Genomic DNA, 27,337 nt, shown 5'->3' on the forward strand with positions numbered 1-27,337 from the left:
TTATTTCTTTTGTTACCTTATAAGTTCCAAACTCTCTCCCTCTGTCTTCCACACCCTGCCCTAGAGAAGGCGACCATCTGACACAGATTTATAAATATATGTAAAACCATCCTATGCATACTTCTGTTCATCAGAGGGACATAGAATCTTCCTTCCTAGATTCCTTATAGTTGATTGGAGTGTTTATAATACTCAGAATAACCAGATTCTTCACAGTTATTCTTCAAACAATACTACTGTTACAGTATATGACATTCTCCTGGTTCTGCTCACTTTTCATTATTTCATGCGAGTCCTTCTATGTTTTGCTAAAGTCAACCAGCTCATCCTTTCTTACAGCACAGTGGTATGCCATCACGATCATATACCACAACTTGTTCAGCCATTCCCCAGTTGATGGACATCCCCTCATTTTCCAGTTCTTTGCCACCACAAAGAGATCTGCTATGAATATTTTAGGACATATAGATTCTTTTCCTTTTCCACTGATCACATTGGGAAACAGACCTAATAGTGAGATTTCTGGGTCAAATTCTTCCATCTGTCTAGCATCCTATCCAGCATCTTTCAATCTTTCAGTCCATCCATCCATCTTTTTATCCAGCCAAGCATCTATCTATCGTATCTATGTATGTATCTATCTATCTATCTACTTACTATTATGTGTCTATCTCTGCTGACAATCATTACGTCCCTTTGGAGAAAGGAATGTTTTCCAAGTTCAATTCACAAAGTTGTGGTGATAAGAAATCTCACTTAGATTGGCTTTGTGTGAATTTAACAGGTTAGTGATTAGCAGCAGAAATATAACTGGGAATGTCTGTGTCTGGGGGCAAGGACCATAGACTGAACCTCGGTCAAGCCTGCCCTCAGTTAAGTGGGGAAGGGTGGGGAGGAGGAAGGAGGAAGGAGGGAGACAGGGGGAAGCACTCCTCTGCCTCCCAGCTGGTATTTCCCTAGATTCACTGAAAGAATGTATGATTTATGTACTGAGAGATGTTGTTCCTACAGTCCTAAAGTACTCTAATTTTGGTCAATGTCTTCGGGCAAAGTCACCACCTCTTCACCCTCTTTTGTCCCTGCTTACCTCTTTCTCGGTTCTTTTTCCTTCTAACAAATATCATGATGATGGAGATGACAGTGATGACAAAGGTGACGATGATGATGATGATGATGATGATGATGGGGGTACCAATAAATCCGAGTGGAGGGTTACCCTGCATTGAGCACAATGTGTCCATGGTGTCAGTGCCTGGCTTTTCTTCAAATAAACCCTGGGCAGTACAACTAGGAAGACAGATGAGGACACGTGTCATTGAACATGAACTTATTCCCATCAGCCCAGCAAAACTGAGAGATCCAAATCCTCCTCCAGCTGCAGTCAGCCATGCAACTCAGCAGACAAAGAAGCTTACAGAAAGAGAGGCAGAGTATCCCAACTCAGGGAGAGTGGTAGGTAAAGACAGAAGCACACATCTCTGTAGTTTGTAGACAACACACCAAGCCAGGAGGGAGGGCACATGTGGGATTGACTGGAAAGCCAGCATGCCCAAAGGCAGGGTCCAAAAAGACTTAAACAAATTAGAACCAGAAGACAAGATTGTTGGGTTTTTGCTCTCTTTTTTTTTTGAGGGGCCCACAACTACAATTTCAGCAGTGGGGGGAATTCCCTGGTGGAGAAATGCCTTCCCCTGATGCAGGAATTGTCAGGAATTGAGAGACTTAGATTGCTGGCTAGGGCACTGAGATGCTGTGACCTGCCCATGAGACAAAGCTTACTATGTGTAGGAGACAGAACTCGAGGCTTCCTGACTCCAAGGCTAGCCCTGTATCCCCCACTGCCTGAGCTAACAGTAATGTGGAAAATAATAAGACTGAATGGAATCAATGTCTTATAAATAGGCTTAAAAATCAACTCAAAAAGATCATAAAGCCAGAGATAGCTAGGGGGTCCAGTGGACACCAGTGGGCAAAGTGCTAGCCTGGAACCTCTAGCCTGGAACATGGGAGTTCAGATCTTAGTTTAGACATTTCCTAGCTGTGTGACCTTGAGCAAGGCACTTAACCCCTGTTTGCCTCAGTTTCCTCATCTGTAAAATGAGGCTCATAATAGCACCCACTGCCCAGTGTTGTTCTGAGGCTCAAACAAGACAGCACCTAGAAAGTTTTATGTAAATGTTAGCTATTTCTGTTGCTGTTACTGTAGCTCCTGTCCCAATGTCCATTGGTATGAGGCTCTTGCCTTATGGTGGAGATGAATGCCCTGCCCTGCAGGAACTGGCTGGGCAGAGTTGGTGGGAAGACTCCAGCCTTGATCAATCCTGTCCAGGACTCCTCAGTTTCAAGTCTTTTGGGGGGACTCTTCAAGCATCAAATTGCTTCTGGCTTCCAATTTCAAGAGGGAACATGTAAGAGGTCAACCCCAATTCAGGTTGCTGAAGGCAAGACTCTGGGAACCATGAGAGGAGCCAGCAGCCTCCATCATGTCCTCCCCCCCAACCTTGCTATACCAGAGACTTGGAGTGTTTGCCTTTGGGTGAGATCTAGAACCCTCTCTTGGTCGAGCTGGGTTATCCACTCCTCCACAGAAAAGTTCCTTCACTCTGTATTATCTAGTGTATATTCTCCCATGCTTATCTTCTCTGGTCTCCCTTTGCTACAATTTAGATAAGTGGGTATCTTTGCTTTCTGTGAGGCGTATTCATTGTGGAATTGATATTAGGTGGGAAGGGAGTCAAGCTTTGGAGAGAGAGCTTAGGGTTTCACTTCCTTTTTCCCAAAGTGATCGGAAATTAGATTGAACCTGGTCATATCCCCTAGCTAGACAAATAATATTTAAAGGAACAGATAGTTATAATTCTAGCCTGATACACCAACTCTCTGAGAAGAACAAAGTAGCCTCTGGCCCAAATTCCTGCTCTTGCTCTGACAGGAACTAAAATCTTCCTTAAAAAATGGTAGGTGGAAAAAAAAAATTGGGGGCAGCTAGGTGGCACAGTGGCTAGAGTACCGGCCCTGGATTCAGGAGGGCCTGAGTTTAAATCTGGCCTTAGACACATAACACTACTAGCTGTGTGACCCTGGGCAAGTCACTTAACCCCATTGCCTAGCACAAAAAAAAAGGGGCAGGTGGGAGAAAGGCTAGAGATGTCTAGTCTTCCTCCTTTTTAGCCACATAACAGCCCATACTATGGGTGGGCCTTAGCTCCATGTAGAGGTTTCTCTCTCTCTTTCTGTCTCCCCACTTGGGGTCTCTAAAACTACATTAATTTAGTTACTACTGGGGTTCTCCTTCCTGCTGAAAAAATGTCAAAGTGATCAGAAGTTAGTTTGAATATAATGATATTCCCTAAACTAATAACATTTAAGGGAGCAGAAAGATATAATTCTAATCTAGTATTTCTTCTCTCAATGTCTCTTTCAATAGTAATTATTATTTTTATTTAATTATTAATTTATTAATTTGTGTGTGTGTGTGTGCTTAGCCATTTCAGTTATGTCCAACTCTTTGTGACCCCATTTAGGCTTTTCTTGGTGATTATACTGAAGTGGTTTGTATGTCCTTCCCTAGTGCATTTTACAGATGAGGAAGCTGAGGCAAACAGGATGAAGTGACTTGCCCAGGACCAAACAGCTCGTAAATGTCTGAGGCCAGATTTGAACTCAGAAAGATGAGTCTTCCTGACTCCACACCCAGCACTCTATCTACTGTGTCACCCAGCTGCCCATTTATTATTACTATTACTATTATTATTAAAAGGGACATCAGAAGTTAGCCATTGCAATCCTCTAATTTTAAAAATAAGGAAACTGAGGTCCAGAGAATCAAAGTGATTTATCCATGGTTACAAAGGAAGCAAACAACCGAGGCAGGATCTGAACCTTATTCCTTTGGCTCCAGAGTGAGTGCCTTTTCCATTCTACCATGCCACCATCCTAGGAAGGGGATGGGACTAGGTAACAATCCAGGAAAAGGTCCTAGAGTGTGAGCACCCTGAACATTCCCTGTGAGTCAGCAGTGCAATTGGAAAACCAGCCATAGCAGTTTAGCCTTAGACTACATTGGCGAGTTTAGAATAAAGTAACTGCTGTAATATCTGTCCCATGCACACTGTCCTGGCCAGCACACATCTGAAGAATTGTGTCCAGGGTCTCATTTTGGGAAGTTCCTGTTAGCTGGAGAGCTTCCACAAGGGGGAGCTATAGGCTCATAGATTCTGGGCTGGAGGGGCATTCAGGAGATCCCTCATTTATAAATGAGTAAAACCAGGCACAGAGAGTTCAAATTAGTAATAATAGCAGCTAACATTTATGTAGCATCTCCCACGGGCCAGCGCTTTTAAAATATTATCTCACTGGCCCAAGGACAGGATAGCCCCCATGACAATCTCTCGACTCCAAAGCTCTTTCTATGGTACTGGGGCAACTAGGGCTCCAAACCATGCTTGTGAGGAGCTATTGAAGGATGGCTTTGAGGGCCTCAAAAGTTGTCTCAAGTATTTAAAGAGATGTTAAGTAGAAGAGAAGTAAACTCACTCAGCTTGGCCCCAGAGGATAGAACCTGGAGTGATGGAGAGAAGACACAGAAAGGCAGATTTTAGTTCCGTTTAAGGGAAAAACCTTAAGAATGGTAGCTATCCAACAGAAGGAAGACCAGAAGGAAGTACAGACAAGTAGAACAGCTTTGAAAGCTACGTGTGGAATTTCTTTGACGCCTAAGAGGAAATGCAAGCTGGCTGTACATTCAGAGGTGTGCTGGAATCAGCTCAATCCATAAGTCAATTGTTACATTTCCAGGATGAGCACTCATGCCTCTGAAATTCACAAATGTCACCAATAAGGGCTTGATTTGTTACTTTGTTGAATGTCTAGACTTAAGAAAATTACAAAAAAAAAATGTTGCTGATGCAGAATAAACTAAAAATGGTGTCTCGTGTATATTTATTTTTCAGAGATCTAGTTGTTAAACACTTAGCTGCACCTCACTCCCACCCCTTTTGGTCACTTCTTTCTTTTATCTTTTTTTGTTGTTCTGCTTTGTATGTGGAAACACTTTTTTTATTTGGAGTTTGTTAAAGTCATAATTTTTGTTTAAATCACTGTAAATGAACAAGCAAAAAGAATGAACCACCGACTCCCAGAGAGTGTGATATACTTACTTGGTCCATGGCAGACACTGGCCAAGGGTCCCATTGGGGGAAAATGTCCCTGCCTGGCACTTTTCACAGATGGTGTTGTTTCTCTCCGTGCCTGAAAGAGGAGACATGGGAGATTTGGTGCCGAGTGTAGCAACAGGATTAGAGCAAAACATGATGGTTAGAACAGTGTCCTTGGATTGTTTAGTCCTTTCCCTGGAAGTTCTTTGTCAGAGCAGAGTATTGCAAACAACTCTGTGAAACACTCCCCAGGTCTGTGGCAAGAAATGTATTTTTTGATATGTTTCATTTTTTGCATCACCTACATTACCCAACATTTCCTTCCCCTTACTAGTAAATGTTTAAAAATCAACTCTCTGGGAGAGAAAAAAAAAGGAACACAGGGTATGTTTTTGTGGGTTTTTTTCTGTTTGATGGACATTATTAACATGTTCTCCATCACTTTCTTAAATCTAAGCAATTAACAAAGCAATGAATTAAGCCCATGATTTATACTATTTTCCCATTTCTGAAATGCCAATTCTCACATTGAAAATGTAACAACCAGCTCTTGGGAGAGCAGTTCAGGCTGACTCCAGCATATGTCTTATGACCTTATCTTACCTGGACAGTCATCTCTTATAATGTAGAATCTTTTCTTTTTTAAAAAAAAAAAGGAGAAAACAGTTCAGCAAACTAATCAACCTATCAAAAAAAGGGAAATGTTATGTGTAATGTTGCATACCCACAGCCTCCCACTTCTGCAAAGAAACTAGAGGTTCAGGATGAAGTATGGTTGGTTTGTTGTTGAAGACCAAAATGACACCACTCTGTCGGGGTCAAGGTACGGTGTGGCTGATTGTGGCTGATCAGACCAACAGGAGCTTGGAAGGCTGTACCACAATCCGTATGAAAAACTGGAGTGGAGATGTCACTAAATTCATTCATCTCACCTTTCTTTTGAGCTACTAAAATTCTACTTCATTTGTGGAGCTCAGTGCTTTTGATGCAGGCACTCCATACTGGGAGGTTCTTTGCCAGAGTCTCTCATATCATGAAATCAATTCCAAATACTCTTCAGAGAGACCCTTGAGAGTATCCTTGTATTGCTTCTTCTGACCTTCAAGTGAGCACTTGCCTTGTGTGAGTTCTCTGTAAAATAGTCTTTTAAGCAACCTTATGTTTGACATTTGAACAGCCCGCCAATTGGAGATCTGGGTTCTCTACAATAGAGTTTGAATGCTTGACAGTTTAGCTTGAGAAAGGACCTCGGTGTCTGACATTTATCCTGCCAGGTGATCTTCAAAATCTTAAGATAATTCAAATGGAAGAGATTCAGTTTCCTGGCATGGTGCTGGTATACTGTCCAGGTTCACAGGCACACAACAATGAGGCCAGCTCAACGGCTCTGTTGACCTTCAATTTGGTAGTCAGTCTAATACCTCTTTTCTCCCACACTTCCCTTCAGAGCTTCCCAGACACTGAGCTAGTTCTGGCAATGCATGTGTCAACCTCATTATCAGTGTGTACATCCCTGGAAAGTATACTGCCAAGGTAAGTGAACTTATCCACAGCATTCAAAATTTCTCCATTTCCTGTAACTGATGGTTCCACTTATGGATGGTGTGGTGCTGGCTGGTGGAGCACCTGTGTCTTCTTCATGTTAATTGTCAGGCCAAAATTAGCACAAGCAGCAGAGAATTGATCCATACTTTGTTGCATCTCAGCTTCAGAGCCTGCAGTGAGTGCACAATCATCAGTAAACAAAAAGTCATGCACCAACTGTCTCTCCACTTTAGTCTGGGCTTGTAGTCTTTTCAAGTTAAATAATTTACTATCACTGCAGTAGCTGATGTGGATGCCATTTTCATTCTTGTTGAAGTTTTCCGACAACATGGCTCAAAACATCATGCTAAAAAGAATGGGAGCAAGCACACGGCCCTTCTTCACTCCATTGGTGACTGGGAAAGCATAAGAACTTTGTCTATTATAAAGAACCCAGGCAAGTATGCCATGATGGACTACATACAATACTGATGAACTTTTCCAGGCAATCCAAAAGCACTTAGCACACTGTCTGACACATAGCAGGTGCTATACTTTTCATTACTTTAATCATGTGAAATAATATTAATCATACCTCCAACTCAGTAGTATTTGCCAGAATTTGAACTATTTGGGGATCTCTTTTTTTTTTCACTTTTGTTCATTTTACTAATTTATTTTGATTTATCAACAATCACTTCCATATGCTTTTGAGTTTAAAATTTTTCTCCCCTTTCCTACCCACCACCCTCCCCAAGACGGCGTACAATCTAATATAGGGTATTAAACATATTTTCACATTAGCGAAGTTGTAAGTAAAAATTAAAACCATCAGAAAGAGGAAACAAAACTCAACAGGAGAGAAAAAAAAAAGATAGTGATTCAACTTCCATAGCTCTTTCTTTAGAGGTAGATAGCATTTTCCATCCCGAAGACTCTGGAGATGTCTTAGATCCTTGTATTGCTGGGAAGGGTTAAGTTTATCAGTATTAGTTATCACACAATGTGGCTGTTATTGTGTACAACATACTCTTGGTTCTGCTCACCACTCAGCATCAGACCATACAAGTCTTTCCAGGTTTTTCTGAAGTCAGCCTTATAGCACAATAGTATTCCATTACATTCATATACCACAACTTGCTCAGCCATTCCCCAATTCATGGGCATCCTCTCAATTTCCAATTCTTTAGCACCACAAAAAGAGCTGCTATGAATATTTTTGTGCATATGGGTCCTTCTCCCATTTGTATGATGTCTATGCAACATAGCCCTAGAAGTGCTGCTGCTGGGTCAAAGGGTATGCACATTTTTATAGACCATTGGGCATAGCTCCAAATTGTTCTCCAAAATGGTTGGATCATTTCACAACTCCACCAACAATGCATTAGTGTTCCAATTTTCCCACATATTCTCCAACATTTATCATTTTCCTGTTTTGTCATGTTGGCCAATCTGATAGGTATCATGTGGTACCTCAGGATAGTTTTATTTGCATTCTCTAATCAGTAATGATTTAGAGTATTTTTTCATATGACTAGAGATGGCTTTAATTTCTTCATCTGAGAACTGTCTGTTCATATCCTTTGACCATTTATCAATTGGGGAATGGCTTGTATTCTTATAAATTTGTCTTAATTCTCTATATATTTTAGAAATGAGCCCTTATCAGACAGACTGGTTATAAAAATTCTTTCCCAATATTCTACCTTCCTTCTAATCTTAGTTGCATTGGCTTTGTTTGTGCAAACACTTTTCAATTTAATGTAATCAAAATGATCCATTTTGCTTTTCATAATGTTCTCTATCTCCTGTTTGGTCATGAATTCTTCTGTTCTCTATAGATCTGATAGGTAAACTATTCCTGCTTCTCCCAGTATATCTAGTAGAGAGAGGGGGAGGTTGAGGTCCCCCCACTAGTATAGTTTTGCTGTCTATTTCTTCCTGTAACTCCCTGAACTTCTCTTCTAAGAATTTGGATGCTATACCATTTGGTGCATATATGTTTAGTAATGATATTACTTCATTGTCCATGGTGTCTTTAGCAGGATGCAGTTTCCTTCCTTATCTCTTTTGATTAGATCTATTTTTGCTTTTACTTTGTCTGAGATCAGGATTGCTACCCTTGCTTTTTTTACTTCACCTGACACATAGAACATTCTTCTTGAGACTTTTACCGTTACCCTGTATGTGTCACTCTTTTTCAAATGTGTTTCCTGTAAACAACATATTGTAGGATTATGGTTTTGAATCTGAGATCAGACTAATTCACTTACTTGGATCCATTTAACCCACTTGATTAGATTTTTTTGTGTGATCATCACATCAAAGTCAACTAATGTGCACCCTCTTTATATATACTCCTTTAACATGGTGTAATAACAATACAGCTCTCAAGAGCTGCAAGTGTCATCTTCCCTTGTAGGGATGTAAACAGTCTGCCCTTACTAACAATATATTGTATCTTTCTGTCCCGTTTATCTTTTTGTATCTTTCTTGAATCTTGTGCTTGAAAATCAAATTTTTTGTTGAGCTCTGGTCTTTTTATCAGGAAGGTTTGGAACTCCCCTATTTCATTGACTATCCATCTCCTCTCTTGAAAAATTATGCTCATTTTTGCTAGGTAGTTGATCCTTGGCTGTAATCCAAGTCCCTTTGCCTTACAGAATATCATGTTCCACACCCTGTGGTCTTTTAACGTAGAAGCTGCAAGGTCCTGTGTGATCCTAACTGTGGTTCCATGATATTTAAATTGTTTCTTTCTGGCTGTTTTCGGCATCTTCTCTTTCATCTGGTAATTTTCAAATTTTGCTATTATATTCCTTGGTGTTTTCAATTTAGGATCTCTTTCAGGTGGTGAGCAATATATTCTTTCTATGGTTATTTTACCTTCTGGGTCTGGGACTTCAGGGTAGTTTTCCTTTATGATTTCCTGAAGGATACTGTCCAGGTTCTTTTTTTCATCATTATTTTCAGGTAGTCCAATAATTTTTAAATTGTCTCTCCTGATGATTTTCCAGGTTGGTTGTTTTACCAATGAGGTATTTTACATTTTCATCTATTTTTTCATTTTTTTGTTTCTGTTTGACTGATTCTTGCTCTCTCATAGAGTCATTAGTTTCCATTTGTCCAATTCTAGTTTTTAACAGATTGTTTTCTTCTGTTAGTTTTTGTACTTCCTTCTTCATTGGCCAATTGTATTTTAAGGATGTTTTCTTCAGTGTACTTTTTTCCATTGCCAATTGTGTTTTTTAGGGACTCTTCTACATCTCTCGATTGACTTTTAAAATCCATCTTGAGGTGTTCTAAGAAGGCTTTTTGGACTTCAGACCAGTTCATATTCCCTTTTGATGTTGCAGATGTGGGTTTGTTGACAATGTTGTCCTCTTCAGAATTTCTGTCTTGATCTTCACTCTTCTCATAATATGAATCTATGGTATGTTTCTTTTTACTCATGCTTTCTTTATTCCCTGGCCTTTAAAGAGACTGAGCTCTCCTGATGGGGAACAGAGGGCACTGACCCAAGCTTCTTGTGTTGGTAGCCTAGGTCTTGGTCACTGGCTTTATGTGCTGGGGCCTCTTATGTTGGCAACTGGAGGCTGTAGGGTTCCAGCAGCTTACCTCATGTTGGGTTGAAATCAGCAAGGCTAGAATTTTCAGGCAATTCTAGGTTGCCTGCTTTTCCTTTCCTTTAGCTTTCTTCAGCTCTGTTTATCTGCCTGGGGCCCCTTGGAGTGCTGCCTCTTTCATTTCTGCTAATGCACTTGGAGATTCCTTTGTGGTAGAGCACCAAGGTACCTGGTGGTTTTCTGAGCTGGTTTCCACCAGCTCCCCCACCCTCACTGAGGCACTTGGGGGTCCAGTGTTATTGTTTGCCTGCTCTACCAGCTGGGCTTCAGGATCTCCTCCTGGTTGACAGTTGGAGGCTGTAGGGTTCTGACAGCTTACCTGGTGTTGGGTTGGAATCAGCAAGGCTGGGACTTTAGGAAGACTCTAGGTTGCTTTCTTTGGCTCCTTTCAGATGAATGCTTCAGGGTGCTTATCCACCTGGGGCCCTTTGTGGTGCTGCTTCCCTTATTTTTGCTGAGGCACTGGAAGACCTGTTTGCTGGGCTTCTTCACTGCTGTTCCCCATCTTTCTTCTAGTTCAGCAGTTCCAGGGGTTTTTTTGGGGGGTGATATTTTATGGATTTTCAAAAGTTGATATGGGAGGGTGAGAGAGACTACCTTTTTATTCCGCCATCTTGGCTCCCAGAAGCAGAAATCCTTGGAGATTACTTTTTTTTTGGGGGGGGCTAGGAAATGGGGTTAAGTGACTTGCCCAGGATCACACAGCTAGTAAATGTTATGTGTCTGAGGCAGGATTTGAACTCAGGTCCTCCTGAATCCAGAGCTGGTGCTGTATCTACTGCCCCAGGGATCATTCTCAAGAATTCAGGGACACATCATAAACCAAGAGGAGGAGCAATGGAGAAATTATCAATTATATCTGTGGACAGGGGAAGAGTTTCTGACCAAACAAGGGAGAAGGATGATGACAGAAGATAAAATGGACAATTACAATTACATAAAATTTAAAAGATTTTACACAAACAAATCCAATACAGTTAAAATTAGCAGGGAAGCAGATAACTGGGGAAGGGAGTGGGTGGGGGGGGAGAAATCTTTGCTGCAAGTTTCTCTGATAAAAGTCTCATTTCCAAGATATGCACAGAACTGATTCAAATACATAAGAATAAGAGCCATTCTCTAAATGATAAATGGTCAAAGGATAGGAATAAGCAGTTTTCAAAGGAAGAAATCCAAGCTATAAATGGCCATTTTTTAAAAATGCTCTAAATCTCTAATTAGAGAAATACAAATTAAAGCAAATTCAAAGTTCTCCCCCATACCCATCAGATTGAGAAGGCTGACAAAAAAAGGAAAATGTCAAATATGTACTGTTGGTGAAGCTGTGGACAATGCAGACAAAGTCTAGAAAAGTAATTTGGAGCTACATCTCAAAAGCTATTAAGTTTTGCATCTTTTTTGACCCACTGACACCACTACAAGCTGAACAAATTATGCTACATGAATGTAAGGGAATACTATTGCACCATAAGAAATGATGAAATGGATAATTTCAGTGAAACACGGGAAAACTTGTATGAACTAATGTAGAATGAAATAAGCAGAACCAGGGGAGCAGCTTATACAGTAATAATAACATTGTTAAGACAAACAAATTAGAAAGACTCCAAAAGATGGATCAATGGAATAATGAACTACAGTTCCAGAGGACTCATGTTTAAACATGCCACCCCACCTCCTGATGAAGAAGTGAAGGACTCAAGGTGCTGATAGAGACGTATATTCTCTTTGGACATGGCCAATGCATGAATGTGGTTTTTTTTGACCACACATAAAATTTGCTATAAAGGTTTCTGTTATCCTTTTTCTTTTCCACTTGGGGAGGAAAGGTGAGAATGAGAGAAGACAGGTTTTTGCCAATTAAAAATATTTCATTTAAAAAGACAAAACAAAGAGTTGGTCACTTCATGCCACCAAAGCAAATTGGAGGACACTAGTGGAGAGGCTTTGGTTGACTTCCTAGCTCTGCCTAATTCCTCATTTGCCCCAGGCTGTCTGAGGTCCATGTAGATAAGACAGGGGAACTGCAACCACACTTCATGATCACAGACTCATAAATTTCCATCAGGAAGAGACCTCAGAGGTCATATCATCCAACCTTCTCATTTTACAGATAAGGAAACTGAGGTCCAGAGAGGTGAAGTAACCTCAGAATCACATGGACAGTAAGAGTAAAGTTAAGTTTGGGACCCAACCCCTCTGGGACCCAGATACAGCCATCTTCCCACTGCCTCTAGGGAGGCATCCTGGGCTGCGGGAGGGCTGGGCATTTCTCAGGTTTCCAGGGCAGCAGCCTGGAGCAGGAATACTTCTGGGCACCTGGGTGGATGGAGATGGGGCAGGCTAACCTCTAGACTTCACGTATTGTCCAGGAGTGCAGACTCGGTGAGCCACACACATCTCACAGTCATCATCTTTCATGTTGGTGCAGAAATATCCTGGAGAGCAGCCACACACTGTGTTGGATATAGGTGAACATTCCCTTCTGGTCACCAAGCCAAATGCTGAAAGAAAGAACGAAGAGAAGAAGGAGATATTAGGTCAGTCAGTCAATCAACATTTATTCAGGACCTACTATCTTCTGAGCACATGTCACAAAGAAAGGCAAAAGCCAGTCCCTGTTGCCAAGGAGCTTACAGTCTAATGGGGATGAAAGCATGCAAACACATATGTACAAATGAGATCCACACAGGATAAACTGGAGATGATCAAGAGAGGAAAGACTCTAGACTTAAGGGGGAAGGGGATGGGCTTCCTGTAGGAGGTGGGCTTTTAGCTAGAATTTGAAGGAAGCCAGGGAAGCCATGAGATGGAGGTGAGGATAGAGAATCTATTGAAATAACCCAAGTGTGAGGTGAAGAGGATCTGCAGCAGGGAGGATGCAGTGTCAGAGGAGAGAAGGAAGATAATCAGGAGACGCCGCAAAAGGTGAATTAGACAAGCCTTGAACGTAGATTGGATGTGAAGGGTAAGAGATAGCAAGGAGGCCAGGATGACTTGGGAGCGGAAATCCATGGCCTCTGATGACAGCCCATTCCACAGGACCATGAGTGCTGACTCCATCTTTCATCCTCACCTAGACTAGAAGGTCCTGAAGGGCAGCAGCAAAATCTCAGAGGCCTTCTAGTTTGACTTACTTGTAAACAAGAATCCCTTGTATCCCACTCCCAACCCAAGGTCGCCTAGCCTCTGCTGGGAAAGGTCCAGGGAGGGAGCACTTTGAGGTGGCCAACTCAGCTTTGGGCTCAGCAGCAAAGGATGCTAGACAAGTCACTCTAGGCCTCTCTTACACTATGAGCTGCAGATAAGGCACCCACATGCCTTGATAGAAGTAATATTCTTCCCTGGGCAAGTGAAATCACAGGCCTGGAGCCCCCCACCATCACTCTCTAAAAAGAAAAAGAAGAAAGAAAGCACAAAGCCCTGTACTGAGGATGGGTTACAAAGACAAAGACAGAACCACTCCTGCCCTCAAGGAGAAAACATTCCACCTGTGCAACTTCATATATATATCACTTTTCCTTAGTGAAGACATAATGTCTTTTGCCTTTCTGCGTATCCCCAGCCTGGCACATAGTAGGCCCATAATAAATAATTGTTCCCTCCCTCCACTTTCTCCTCCCCTTCCTTCCTTTTCTCCTTCCTTCCTTCTCAGCACTTAATCTAGTGCCTGGCATACAGTAGATAGCTAATAAATGCTCATTGACTGAGTGACTTGGCCTTAATTTCCTCTGCAGAAGGAAGCCATTGACTTAGATCTTAAGACATGAGACAAAGAGCTTTGGGCACAAATAAGTCCAAACCCTTCCTGTTCTAGCTGAGGACACTGATGCCCAAGGAAGTAACTTGCCCCCAGTCACAGAAGCAGAAAAAGACCAGGTGAGATGAGCTCCAAGTGCCCTCTCAGTTTATCAATCCCATGATCCTATGAGTCTGACCTTCTTGGGGAAGTGGAGTCAAGGGATCCTGGGCTGAGTGTGTGTGCTGGGGACTAAGGGTAGGAAAGGCGTGGTATGGAGAGGTGGGCTTGGGAGAGACGCTCCCCAACCAGGCCTGTCTCTGAGTTGCATAGAGTTTAAGTTCTGAACCTAGAAGCAGCAACAGTGAATGGTTCCCCAAGGCCATCCTCAAGATTTGGGGAGGCTGTTGTGCCTGGTTTAACAAAGCCAGCAGAAGCAGAAGTGGCAGGTGGGAAGGAGCAGAGAAAGTGTTCCTGGTACCTCCACTGTCATGATAAGGCACATTAATGCAGGCTTTGCCCCTCCTATTCCCTTATGATCTGCCCTAGCCGAGAGGGGAACCCCTGCAGAGACAGGTGGCTTCCTGTGAGACGCAGCTGAGACTGAAGACAGTCCTGGGTACTTCCACCCCCCGCCCCAGCTCACCTCCCAACTAACTGAGGACCTCATGGGGAGTCTGATTTCCTCTCCAAAGTCACAAAGTTAGAAGTATCTGAGGTCACACTTGAATTCAGGTCTTCCTGACTCCAAACCCAACACTACCCACTGTACCATTGGGCTACCAGAGCTTGAGTCTCCCAGTGAAATGCATAGAGAACAGATTTAGAGCTGGAAGGAACCTGATTTATTACTGCATCTAAGCCTCTCATTTTAAAGATAAACAAATGGAAGCCCAGAAAGGTTAGTTACCTTTTCCTGATTTCCCTTAAGGCTAGTGCCTTTCTTCTGAGATTATGACCACTTTACCCTGCTTATCTCATGTTTGTACAGAGTTGTTTCATGGTGTCTCCCCCATTAGATTGTGAGTTTCTCAAGACTCTTTCTTGGTATCCCCAGGACTTAGCCAAGTGCTTGACACATAGTAGGTGCTTAATGAATATTTCTTGATTGGCTTGCCCAACATCATACAGATAGTAAATGGCAGAGCTGGGATTTGAACCCAGATCTCTGACTTCACATCTAGGACTCTTCCTGGTCCATTACCTGATGTCAATATTGGGGATGATAACCTTTTCAAACTCTAAAAAGAGATGTGCCTGAGACTAAAGGAGGGAAAGAAGAAAAGCTGTGAGCAAATTCTTAATTTGCATTCCTGACTCTACTATTCACTGCCTTGTAACTTTGGACATGTCACAACTTCTCTGGAGTCAGTTTCTTCAGTAAAATGAGGGTCCTGGATGAGATGACCTGTATGGTCCTTCCCAACTCTGGATCTGTCATCTTGTGATCCCTTCCATAGGGCTAGGGAGGGGAGAGACCCTGAAGGGAGCAGATCAGAGTCCCTGAGGGGAGAAGAAAAGGGGAAATGGGGGAGCAAGAACAAGGAGAGTCCCCAGGACTTTACATTGTCAAGAGATTTGACATGGTTAAGCAGATTTCCCAGTTATGCAAAACTGCCTATTGAAATAGAGAAGTCAAAGTTCCAGAATATTAAGGGCCAAAGTAGATGAGTTGGGCAGCAGGGCCAGCTCCACCACCCAGCATTCACCTGCCTTCCCTCTCTGCCATCCCCCCACCAACAGGGATACACACCCCCTTCTCCAGCTTGATGCAGCCCTGACCCACCTGAGCTTCAGGGGTAAAGTGGGGTGGGATCATGGGGAGGGGATGTCTTTTGTTCTTGAAAACTGTCCTCCATCACTGTGGTGACAATTCATCTTTAGCAACTCATGCCTTTAGCTACTGAGACAAAATCAGGACAAGGCAATCTTGTTCCTACACCAGAGACTAGTGAAAGTTCTATCGCTGAGCATACACCATTCAGTTCCACTAATTCAAGCAAGCACAGTTCACCTAGTGGAACTGTTGCTGCCAGGGGGACTCCTTTCAATTACAATCCAAGTCCTAGGAAAAGCAGTGCAGATAGCAGTTCAGCCCGCCCATCACAGATCCCCACACCAGTAAATAACAGCACCAAAAAAATGAGATTCAAAAACTGAAAACACAGAATCCAGGGGAGCTCAAAGCCCAAAGTGCCATTCTGGATCTTACCTGGTAACTTCTGTTTTAAAGAACTAAAATGGTAAAACAAAGAAAATTGTGTATTATCTACAACCACTATGTAGAAATTTTGTTTCAAGTGAAACTTTAAAAAAAAAGAATTTTTTTTGTAAATAGATTGATTCTTGCTAGAGGGTCTTTGTTCTGGAAGCCATATTTAATAGTATACTTTGTCTTCACTGGTCATATTTTGGAGGGACACTTGATAGTCAGAGAAAAATTGGTAAAGCAAGTATATTTGTACAGTATGTTTTACACGTATTTAAGTAGCATCCCATACCATGATTATTGCTTGTCTTAAAATAATGGATACTACAGATGGAGGGTACAATATATTGCTATGTATCAATCATTTCTAGATTATAAAATGACTAAAGTTACATCAGGGAAAAATTGGTATTATTTATGCAAAAGAAAAAACTCAGTTTAGTATACTCAAGAGTCCATCTAATCCAAAAATTAATCATGTGGCTGTGAAATTCACAATAATATGGTTCCAAATGAACAAATTTTCCCAGCTTGCTCTTCTGCATGAATGAAACTGATGGTTCAATTTCTGAAGTAATGATTAACAGTTCTGTGGTGACATGATGTGCATAGATAGCTATGCTGTAAAAATTTACACTAGTTTGTGCTCTTAAAAAAAGGAAATCTGTGTAACAATAAAACCTTGAATAAAAAAAAAAGAAATTCATGCTTTTAAGTGAACAAGAACCTACTTTTTAAATACCCTGGGAAAGGGCAACATCAACAATCATCCACAATCTTGTGTGAATTAATTGCTTAGCATAATTCCTCCCTGGCAGGCAGCTGAAGGCAGGGGAATCGTGAGAAGAGAGCGGAGAGGTGGAAAGGTAATTAGAAATACTAGAGCACGGCTGGGGAGGACAAGCCTACCTGGGGGTTACAGGGAGAGGTTTTGAGCAGCCAGGAGGAAACACCAGGTCATGAGACAACCCTCCTACTCCAATGATTAGAGGTCAGGAAGGTGTAGACTGGTACATTTAAGGTGTTTCTAGGGCTCTAGGGACAAACTCAACCTCTTTCAGAAGTTCCCAAGGACCAGCTCTGCTGATAGCCTTCTCCAGAATCCTAGACATTTTAAGGACTCTGTTCTGAGGTCCCTTCTAGTTTGGATAGTCTTGTGTTCTAGGGTTGTGTGAATAAACTATCCTATGTTTCCTAGGTGGGAAATAACATGCCCTAGAAACTAAGGAACTAATCCAAGTGCCTTATGTTATAGATAGGCAAACTGAGGTCCATAGAATGGACATGGTTGTCCAAGGTCACACAAGGAAAGGCCTGGAATGGAACCCAGGTCCCCGGCCTACCAGCACAGCACTCTCACTGCCTCTCTTCCTAACCTGGTCCAGCTCCAACTCTCTGCGTTGTCGACTTCCCCCTGCCCTATCTGGTCTGGGTAGGTCCGAGACTGATGACTTTCTCTGGACCCAGCTCCTACTTTCCAGGGAAACTAGAAGACTCAGGTCAGAACTCAGGAGAGGATGGATTTTGGGTAAGATCCAGGATCCTAGCTGACCCCAAGGCCTCTGAAGCACTCCTTACCAGGGTCACAGACTTTACACTGGAGACAGTCCTTCAGGCCACTCTGGTGTGCTGTGTAGGTCCCGGGATCGCAAGGCACACATGTGGTGCCTGTCATTAGACTGCATGTCTCATGAACCCTGTAACCTAATGGTATTAAAGAGTCAGCATCAAGAACAAAGCACAGGATGCCTCCCTGCAGAAGACACTTCACTCCAGCCCCACTCTCCCCCCAGTGCTACCCTGATACTACCACATGCACACCCTAGCCCAAAGCCAGGAAGCTACCAAGGCCACCCATGAAATTTAGGATGGTGTGCTATGAAAATTAGGATAGTACACATTCATACCCCAATCGATAGGACCTTAGAACCCAGAATGTCAAAACTGAAAGGGACTTCAGAACAGGCACTTAGAACATCAAAATGAAAAAGAACTCTAGAAGAGACTTCAGACTTCTATAACATAGGATTCAGAGGTGGAAGGGCAATCTTAGAATACAGAGTGTTAGAAGTAGGAAGGCCCTTAGAACAGAAATAGGAAGTATCTCAGAACATAGACTGTCAAAGCAAGGATGAGCCTTAATGTCAGAGCTGGGACAGTCCTTAGAACCTAGAATGTCAGAGATAGGAAGGATCTCAGAACATAGGATTCAGAGATAGGACAACTTCAGAACACGGAAAGTTAGAAGTCACCTAGTCTTATACCCCTGTTTTATAGATGTGGAAACTAAGTGACTGGCCCAAGGTCACACAGGCAATGAGAGGGAGCTCTAGGAGCCAGGCTGGTCCCTAAGATCCCATCCCACTCCGATGTGCAGTAAATTTAGGCCAAGAGACGTCCGGAATCTTAGGCCCCATCTAGGCTGTCCTCGATGGTCACTGCCATGGGGGAACAAGGAAAACACAAAGTAGGGCAGGATGGTTCTTAAGAGGGTGATGGTGGAGGTACAAGATGCAGAATCAAAGTTTGTATGCTTTACAGTTTATTCAGAATAACATGCCTAAGGCCTCAGCAGGCAATGAAATGCAACAGAAACTTATTAAGCTCTCTCTATCTGCAAGGCTCGATCTGATCAGCTAGGTGGCACAGTGGACAGAGCACCAGGCCTGAAATCAGGAGGATCTGAGTTCAAACCTGACCTCGGGCACTTATTAGCTGTGTGACCTTGGCCAAGTCACTTAACCCTGTTCGCCTCAGTCTGTTAAAATGAAAGAAAATGGCAAATCTCTTTAGTATTTTTGCCATGAAAACCTCAGATGAGATTATAAAGATCAAACACTGATTACAACAAATCTTCAAGGCACAAGTTTGGTCTTCTGGATAAAAAGAAAAAAAAACAGTCTCTGCCTTCAAGGAGATTACATTCTAGCATAGGAATGTAATATGCACAGAGCTAAATCAATACGGGGGCAGCTAGGTGGCCCAGTGGATAGAGCACCGGCCCTGGATTCAGGAGGACCTGAGTTCAAATCCAGCCTCAGACACGTAACACTTACTAGCTGTGTGACTCTGGGGCAAGTCATTTAACCCCATAGCCTAGCCAAAAAAAAAAAGAAAAGAAAAGAAAATGAAAATGAAGATAAATAAATACAAATTCATACCAAATACATAGAGTGATTTGGGGTAGGAGAGAGGAGAGGAAAGGAGATAAGAGATGGACAAGGAGAGACAGAAAGAGGAGACAGAGAGAGAGAAGGAGGGAGAAGAGACAGAGAAAGAGAAAATGAGATGAATTCTTAGTGCAAAATGTAGTATATTTTTTTCATTTTCTTCTTCTAGCTTTTTTTTGCAACATGACTAATACAGAAATATCTTTTGTGTGACTTCACGTGTATAACTGATATATTGCGTCTCTTAATGAGTGGAGGAAGGGCTGAGGAAGGGAGATAATTTGGAACTCAAAATTTTTTTAAATGTAAAAAAATATATAAATACTATTTTTAAAAAATGAGAGAGAATCAGAAAAGATCTTCTGGAGAGGTGATATCTGAGATGTCTGTTGAAGGCAATCAGGAGTTCCACAAGGCTGAGGTAAGGAGGGCATTCCAGACATAAGGGGCCCCTCATTATGTGGACAATGCACAGATGAGGGAATGGCATGAAGGGTCCAAGGGCCAGGAACAGGAAATTGTGATGAGGTGAATGGAATCAGGGATCTAGACAAAGGTAACGAGTCTCTCCAGCATCAGCATTTGCTGAATAAGTGTCTTAGGTCCCACCTGTCTCAACTCCATGGAGAAGGCAGAGGAAATGAGAGATGTGCCCTGGGGGACTTCTTCCTTATCCCTCTCTTACCTCAATGACCACCCAACTGTCCTCCTTCCAGCCCAGACAGTCCTGCATTAAACCCTTTATAGCCTTAGACCACAACTAACTCTAAACTCTGCGTGCAAGAAGCATTCCATGAAAGCCTGCTGGCTGAATAAATTTGTCCTGTCCATTAATAAGAACAACTGCCTTATAAGGTAGTAAGGATCCCTTTCCTAAAGTATTCAAGAAGAGATTCTTAAGTTGGGGAAAAGATCAGGCTAGATGCCCCTCCATCTTTCTGCTAAGCTCTGAGACAAACTTCACGGTCCCTCTGAGCTCCTAGATGCCTTCTATGGCCCCTCTAACCTCTGAGATGCCCTCCATGGTCCTTCTAAGCTCCAATAAGCCTCTCAGCATCTAACCTGAGATGCCTTTCACCTTCCCTCTGAGCTCTGAGATGCCCTCCATGGCCCATCTGAGCTCTGAGATGCCTTTCACCTTCCCTCTAACCTCTGAGATGCCTTTAACCTTCCCTTTGAGCTCCTAGATGCCCTCTATGGCCCCCTAAGCTGCTAGATGCCTTCCATGGCCCCTCTAACCTCTGAGATGCCCTCCATGGTCCTTCTAAGCTCCAATAAGCCTTTCAGCATCTAACTTCTGAGATGCCTTTCACCTTCTCTCTTAGCTCCATGGCCCCTCTGAGCTCTGAGATGCCCCTCCATGGTCCCTCTGAGCAATCCTAGATGCCCTCCATGGCCCATCTGAGCTCTGAGATGCCCTCCATGGCCCATCTGGGCTCTGAGATGCCTTTCACCTTCCCTCTAACCTCTGAGAAGCCTTTCACCTTCCCTCTGAGCTCTGAGATGCCCTCCATGGCCCATCTAAGCTCTGAGATTCAATGATTCTGAAATTCGAATGGCTACATAAAGAAAGGAAGAGAACCTGGAAGAGGCAGTCATTTACCAGAGAAAGAGAGTGATTTGTCCTAGAGAAGGAAACTTTCTGACTTACCTGGATGGCAGGTGGGGCAGCATTGCCCATCTACTTTATACTCTCCCACCATACACTCCAGTGCCTCCTTGAAGGGCATGAGCTGAGTTGTAATGATGCTGAATATCTTGGGAAAGGAAAGAAGGAGGTAATGAGGGTGAGGGAAAGAGTGTAGTCCAGGGTGTCAGGAAAACTGGGCTAATCTTGACCTTGTCACTCACTGGCTAGAGGACTGTGGGCTAGCCACTTACCCTCTTGGGGCCTCAGTTTCCCCATCTGTAAAATGAGGGGGTGGAGAGACAGCAGGATGTACTGGAGAAAGCACAGGAATGGGAGCCAGAAGATTTGAGTTAGAATCCTGCCTCAGGCCCTTACTGTGCTGCCCTGGATAAGTCATTTAACCTTTGTTGCTCTCAGTTTCCTGAATTGTAAAATGAGGAGATTGAAGGCCTCAGAGAGCCCTTCCAGCTCTAGACCTAGGATCCTGTGATCTAATCTCTAAGAGAGTCTAACCAGTCTGTAACTTTAAAAAGCACCAACCTGGGAAGGCTGGGGGGGAAAGAGGGAGTGTAGGAGAGAGGGGCATGGACGCAGATATGATGTAGTTTTAATCATGACTAATTCACACTTAATGTAGCACATCAACAGTTTCCAGAGAACTTTGCATGCTTCATTTGAATGTTACAACTCTGTGAAGGAGGTGCTATTACTATACCCATTTTATAGGTAGGAAAAGCAAGGCTGGAAGGTTAACCTAGTAAATGTGTGAGGCAGGATACAAATTGAGGTCTTCCTGACTCCATCCACTCTGCCCCTCTCCAAATGATGTTGTAGGACTGTCTCCTACAAGCCTGATCAGAACTTAACAGACAATGGAGAGGTGAAGGGAGGTGTAAGCCCTGCCAGAGGGCTGTAAAGGGGAATTATTCCTCATTTGAACAGGCTGCTTGTCAAACTTGCTCCACCTAAAACTTCTAAGGGGTCTTTATCTCTAACGGAGTGGGGAAAGGAGGGGCCTAAGGGACACAATGAATACAAGTTAAGATAAAGTGCTTAAAGTCACAGTGCTTGGCACAAACTAGGCAGTTAATCAATGCTTGCTTTCTTCTTTCTTTTATTTTATGCATTTAAAAACTTGATTTGCAAGGAGTCATAGACCTCATGGAGCTGCCAAAGGAGTCCATGCCTGCCCCCCCCAAAAAAAAACAACCAGGAACAGCCTCTAATTTCTAATCTGACCCCTTTACTTTGGGAATAAGAAAGCTTATTCTCAGAGAGGTGAGGAAAAGTCAACAAGCATTTATTAAGCACCTACTATGTGTCAGGGGGACAGCTAGGTGGCATGGTACATAGAGCACCAGGCCTGGAGTCAAGAAAACCTGAGTTCAAAGACAGTCTCAGACACTTTGTAGCTGTGTGACCCTGGGCAAGTCACTTAACCCTGGTACCTCAGTTTCCTCATCTGTAAAATGGGCTGGAGAAAGAAATGGCAAACCACTCCAGTCTCTGTGCCAAGAAAGCCCAAATGGGGTCAGAGACAGTTGGACATGACTGAAAATGACTGAACAACAGCAAAAATGTGCCAGGCATTGAGATAAGACTTGGGGACAAAAAGAAAGGCAAAGACAGTCTCTGCTCTCAAAGGGCTCACACTCTAAGTTGGGGGGAGGGGCGGTAAGGTGACATGCCCAAGGTCCTGCAGAGAAGTAAAGTTTCATCTGGGGCCTCTGCCTGCCAAACTACTGCTCTTTCTGCTGCCCTGATTTCCTTTCTGAGAAACTTGGTGCTGTCCAACAAGGCACCAGAAGCACCACCTGGCTGCCTCTTGGTTCCATCTAGTTGACAAGTAGAGGGCGGTGTGGAGGGGCAGGTGAGTGGACCAAGCCCAGCAGAGGCAGGTCAAAGAGGCTGGAGCCTGAATCACATTCCCTTTTCCTTCACAATCAAAGGAGCAGACCCCAAAGGAACTTTCCTCACGGGATGGTAGCCTACAGGGATGTAGCTACATCATACCTCTAGAATGACAGGAAACCTCTGACATCACCTAGTGCACCTCTCTTATTTTACAGATGAGGACACTGAGACCCAGAGAGGTGAAGTAACTGGTCCACTGTCACACAGTGGGTAAAGGCTAAAAGAATCTGAACCCAGGGCTCTGCGTACTGTGCTACCTTCATGAGACCAGAGCTCAGCAGAGCCGGGGGCTGGCTTCTTGGTACCACTCTAAAAAGGAAAAAGTGTCCATCTCCTAATTAGCCTCTAAACACACCTTACAAAAGCAAAGGGGGAGAAAACTACATTTCTCAGTTTATATATTTTTTAAGTAAACAATTGTCTCCAGCATACATACACATATCTGGCTTTATTATTGAATTTTTCATTGACCTTTCTGTTAGAAGAGTACACATTTTTCTGATATAACTCATGGGCCTTCAAAATTGGACTGGGCTCAGGCCCACAGTGTGGCCTAATCCAAATGGGTGAGATGAAGAATAGGAGGTGATCAAAGGGCCAGGGGCTAGAACCCAGCTTGTGAAGTGGAGAACATAGAGACTGGGGGCTGTCCTTGTGACCCAAGGATCTGTTTAATCCAATATCTAATTTTCATATGTTCAAATACAGAATAAATATTATTGACCTCATTTGTTTTACCTCACCTTCATTTCCCATTATATATTCTTCTCTCTCCCTCTGTCTCTCTTCTCTCTTTCTTTTTTTTTTAAATAATTTTTTTAATTTTTTGCTAGGCAATGGGGCTAAGTGACTTACACAGGGTCACACAGCTAGTAAGTGTTATGTGTCTAAGGTCGGATTTGAACTCAGGTCCTCCTGACTTCAAGGCCGGTGCTCTATCCACTGTGCCACCTAGCTGCCCCTCTCGTCTCTCTTCCTGTATATACATATACATATACATATACACACACATGGGGCACTGCATCCGAAGACTTGAACCACAGTCTTCCTGACTTTGAGCCTGGCTCTCTCCCCAGCACACTGCTTCTTTGGAGGACATTGGGCACTGGACAAACAGGCATCCTGGCAGTGGGAGCCTGGACAAATCTCCCAAGCTCTCAGTGCCCTTGGCAGCTCTCTGGAAGGTTCTAGATTGTAGAGAAAGTGCCGACCTACATCAGTGGAGGGATTTCCCTCTTCTGGGAGAGAGCCGTGTATCGATGAACTTTCAAGCCCAGCACGTCTGCCTATGTCCAGTTTTTAATTTATTTTCACTTTCATATTTATCCCTCTCTATTTCTGTACCTAATGACCCAGACTTAGAACAAAGTGTAAAAAGGAAAGAAGGTGAGAAGGGGGAGGGAGAAATAATGCAGAAGGGAGAAGATGGCTAGGAGGTTGTAAGAGACAACTGCCCTTTGGAGTTACATTGTCTCTCTTCGGCTTTTACTTGGGTGAGTGACCTCAAAGAATTTCTTTAGCTTTTCTAGGCCTTGGTTTTCTAATCTGTAAAATGCTAAATGGTTCAGTGGATAGATTGCCAGGCCTGGAGTCAGGAAGACCTGAGTTCAAATCCAGCCTCAGACACTTACTAGCTATGTGACCCTGGGCAAGTCACTTAACCCTGTTTGCCCCAGTTTCCTCACCTGTAAAATGAGCTGCAGAAGGAAATGGGAAACCACTCCAACACTTTTGCCAAGAAAACCTCAAATGGGGCCACGAAGAGTCAGACACGACTGAAAAATGACTTAGCAACAACTGCAGGAAGTTGTTGGCCTCCCTCTCCTCAGAGATCCCGTCCTGTTCTCTCCCTACCACACAGCGTCTCACTCTCCTTCGACAGGCTTCTAATTTCCTCCACCATCCTTCTAGTCTTCTTCCCCTCCGCCCGTCAGTAAATTCAAGAGGGAGGAATCTGGATTTTGGATTCCTTTTGTGTCCAGTTGAGGGGCAGGGAGAGGGTGGGAAGGGACTGAGGAGGAAGGAATGAGGGGAGGAGGCACCGGGTGTCAGGGAATAGGGAGAGGGGAATGGAAGAGAAAGACTGGGTGAGGGGAAGAGGAGGAGGAGGGAGCTCGGAAATAGGGAGGAAAACGGTGAGAGCCTTCCCAGCTAGCTCGGGATCTTCCTCTGAATCCTCCTCCCTGACTTCTGGAGTCGTGACTACAGCAGTCCGTCCCCCTTCTCCTTTAGGGGGGCTCGGAGGAGGGAGACAGAGGGCAGGCAGTCCCTGTCCAGATGCCCCCAGACCCGGATTCTTACCGTCAAGCGGAGTCTGTTCACCACCATCTCTGCGGTTGTCAGCCTTTAGCTAAGGTCTTTGGTACTGAAAGTGAAAATAAAAACTATGCAAACTTTGGAGTCGGGCCGTGTTCTCACAAATGAACAGCCCTTCTCAGCTCCCAGAGCTGAGCCACAAACTGACAGATGTGTACATAACACGAATGAATTTGTAAAGGAGGAAACAGGCTGGGGATAGTCAGAAACTTTAAAATATGCTCAACTTCTTTAGCCCAATCGGGGGATGTGCAGAAGGGCAGCGAGGTGGTGCGGTGGTTAGACTTCCAGGCCTGCAGTCAGGAAGACTCGAGTTCAAATCCAGCCTCAGACACTCACTAGCTGTGCCACCCTGGGCAAGTCACTTCAGCCCATCTGTAAAATGAGCTGAAGAAGGATATGATGAACCACTCCAGTATCTGTGCCAAGAAAAACCCAAATGAGGATATGAAGAGTCAGACGGGAGTGAACAATAACAACAATGAGGATGTGTACAAAGCCCAGAAGAGTACTGGGAGATCCGGCATGGGGCCTGGGGTGAGGAGGAGGAGGGGGAGGGGGAGGAGAAGGGAAGGGGGAGGGTCTAACCTGATGGAAACTCTGAGGACGGTAACTCTGATTCTTCATCAGTGACTTTTCTTGGTTTCCGCTCTGAAGAACATCGTACTCCTTGGAGGCAGCGGCTGCCTTTCATATAGAGATAGAAATAGATAGATATGGATATATACATACATACACACATATACATTTATGTGTGTCTATACCTATAGACAAACATGCATATACCTTATCTCCCCATATCTCAAGCAAGCAATCAAAAGCTATAACTAAATAATTAGCCAGCTGCAATGATATCCATGGGCCCATACATAAAACACAACTGAACTCTAAGCACCAGCCTATACAACAATTAACAAACTTCGCCATGGCTTGAATATAACACCAAACATGACCAGATGAATGTGATAGCAAATAAAAAACATCCTCAGCACTTAGCCATTCACATGTATAGCAACAAACACATGTAATCACATGCAGGACACTTTCCACATGAGAACATCTCAAGACACGTAGCACTACACTTTCAGGTTCACCCACAACATCATCACTTCACCTAGTGATTGATCTAAGCCACCTGGTTCTCCTGCCATTGACTGATCTCTTTGCTCCTGTACCAGTCCTATCAGCTGGTGTGGGCTGGCCCTCAGAATCATTCTACACCTGTGTCTACATCTGGGCTGGCAGCCATTCCAGGTCAGCTGTCAGTCTATTCAGACTCTGTGGTTGCATCTATATAAGCTATGAGTTTCTGTAGCAGTTTGGGGCATGAAAGGAGCTTACTCCAGGTTTGATTCTCCTGCCCTATGTTATACACAGTTTCCTTCACTGGCTCCATCACGGTCAGTGTCCATATCTGGGTCAGAAAGTCTTGTACAGCTGGTGGTCTCTTTCTCTCAAGCTTTTCCCTGGTGAGTGTTTATCAGCTCTCTCCACCTGCTCATTGGAAAGTCCAACTAATTCTCCTATGGGCATGAGGTGGTTGTGATAAATAGTCCTTATGGGGCCCCCTCCATTCTCTGATGCTCTTTTGTAAACTGGCATGCTGCCCAGTCTCTTAATAACTTTGTATGAGTTGGCTGGTCCACCATCGAAGTCTCTGTACCATGAAAGCAGACTTTTCTTTGTCTCCTTCAGCTATAGGAATCTGATAGTGCCTGGTACATGGTAGGTGTTTAATAAATGCTCATTGATCGATTATTTGATAGTATTCACAAGGAAAATCCAAAATTAAAATCACTGGCTGCCTAGCAGACAATCCAGGGTGTCTTGTACCTGTGCCATGGTATCCTGGTCCACATTAATCTTTTGTTCAAAGTTCAGTAACCAACACATATCCATATCTTTCCATTTGTCTTGGACACTACCACTACAAGTGATTCATAAGGGCTGCTGTATTCTGCAGTGATACCATTGAGCAGAGTTTCTCAGAGATGGTCTCTGATAGCTTCCTTTCAAGACAAACTATGACAGCCTTCACCATACATGGGGCCTT

The 27,337-nt window shown here is 43.5% G+C and overlaps 1 protein-coding gene across 4 annotated transcripts in view; it reads right to left on the reverse strand.

The window, feature by feature from the left end:
• The window catches only part of LOC110200414 (tumor necrosis factor receptor superfamily member 14-like), a 32,721-nt gene extending 6,969 nt beyond the window's left edge, over positions 1-25,752 (reverse strand). Inside the window, exons 1-7 of one of the 4 annotated variants that reach the window (XM_020975737.2) lie at positions 25,512-25,743; positions 25,270-25,333; positions 21,076-21,181; positions 17,833-17,958; positions 12,655-12,810; positions 5,160-5,250; positions 1,088-1,287 (exon numbers count right to left, since the gene is read on the reverse strand). In XM_020975737.2, the coding sequence (XP_020831396.1) occupies positions 1,088-1,287; positions 5,160-5,250; positions 12,655-12,810; positions 17,833-17,958; positions 21,076-21,181; positions 25,270-25,296 (706 nt within the window). In that variant the 5' untranslated portion in view covers positions 25,297-25,333; positions 25,512-25,743. Of the gene's footprint in view, positions 1-1,087; positions 1,288-5,159; positions 5,251-12,654; positions 12,811-17,832; positions 17,959-21,075; positions 21,182-25,269 lie in introns of all 4 variants that reach the window. The other 3 variants (XM_078145749.1, XM_020975756.2, XM_020975746.2) reach the window with 3 other exon arrangements.
• Positions 25,753-27,337: the final 1,585 nt, after the last annotated feature.

Source organism: Phascolarctos cinereus, unplaced genomic scaffold (assembly GCF_003287225.1).
Source record: "Phascolarctos cinereus isolate Bilbo 61053 unplaced genomic scaffold, phaCin_HiC Scaffold_726;HRSCAF=1367, whole genome shotgun sequence".
Lineage (NCBI taxonomy): Eukaryota > Metazoa > Chordata > Mammalia > Diprotodontia > Phascolarctidae > Phascolarctos > Phascolarctos cinereus.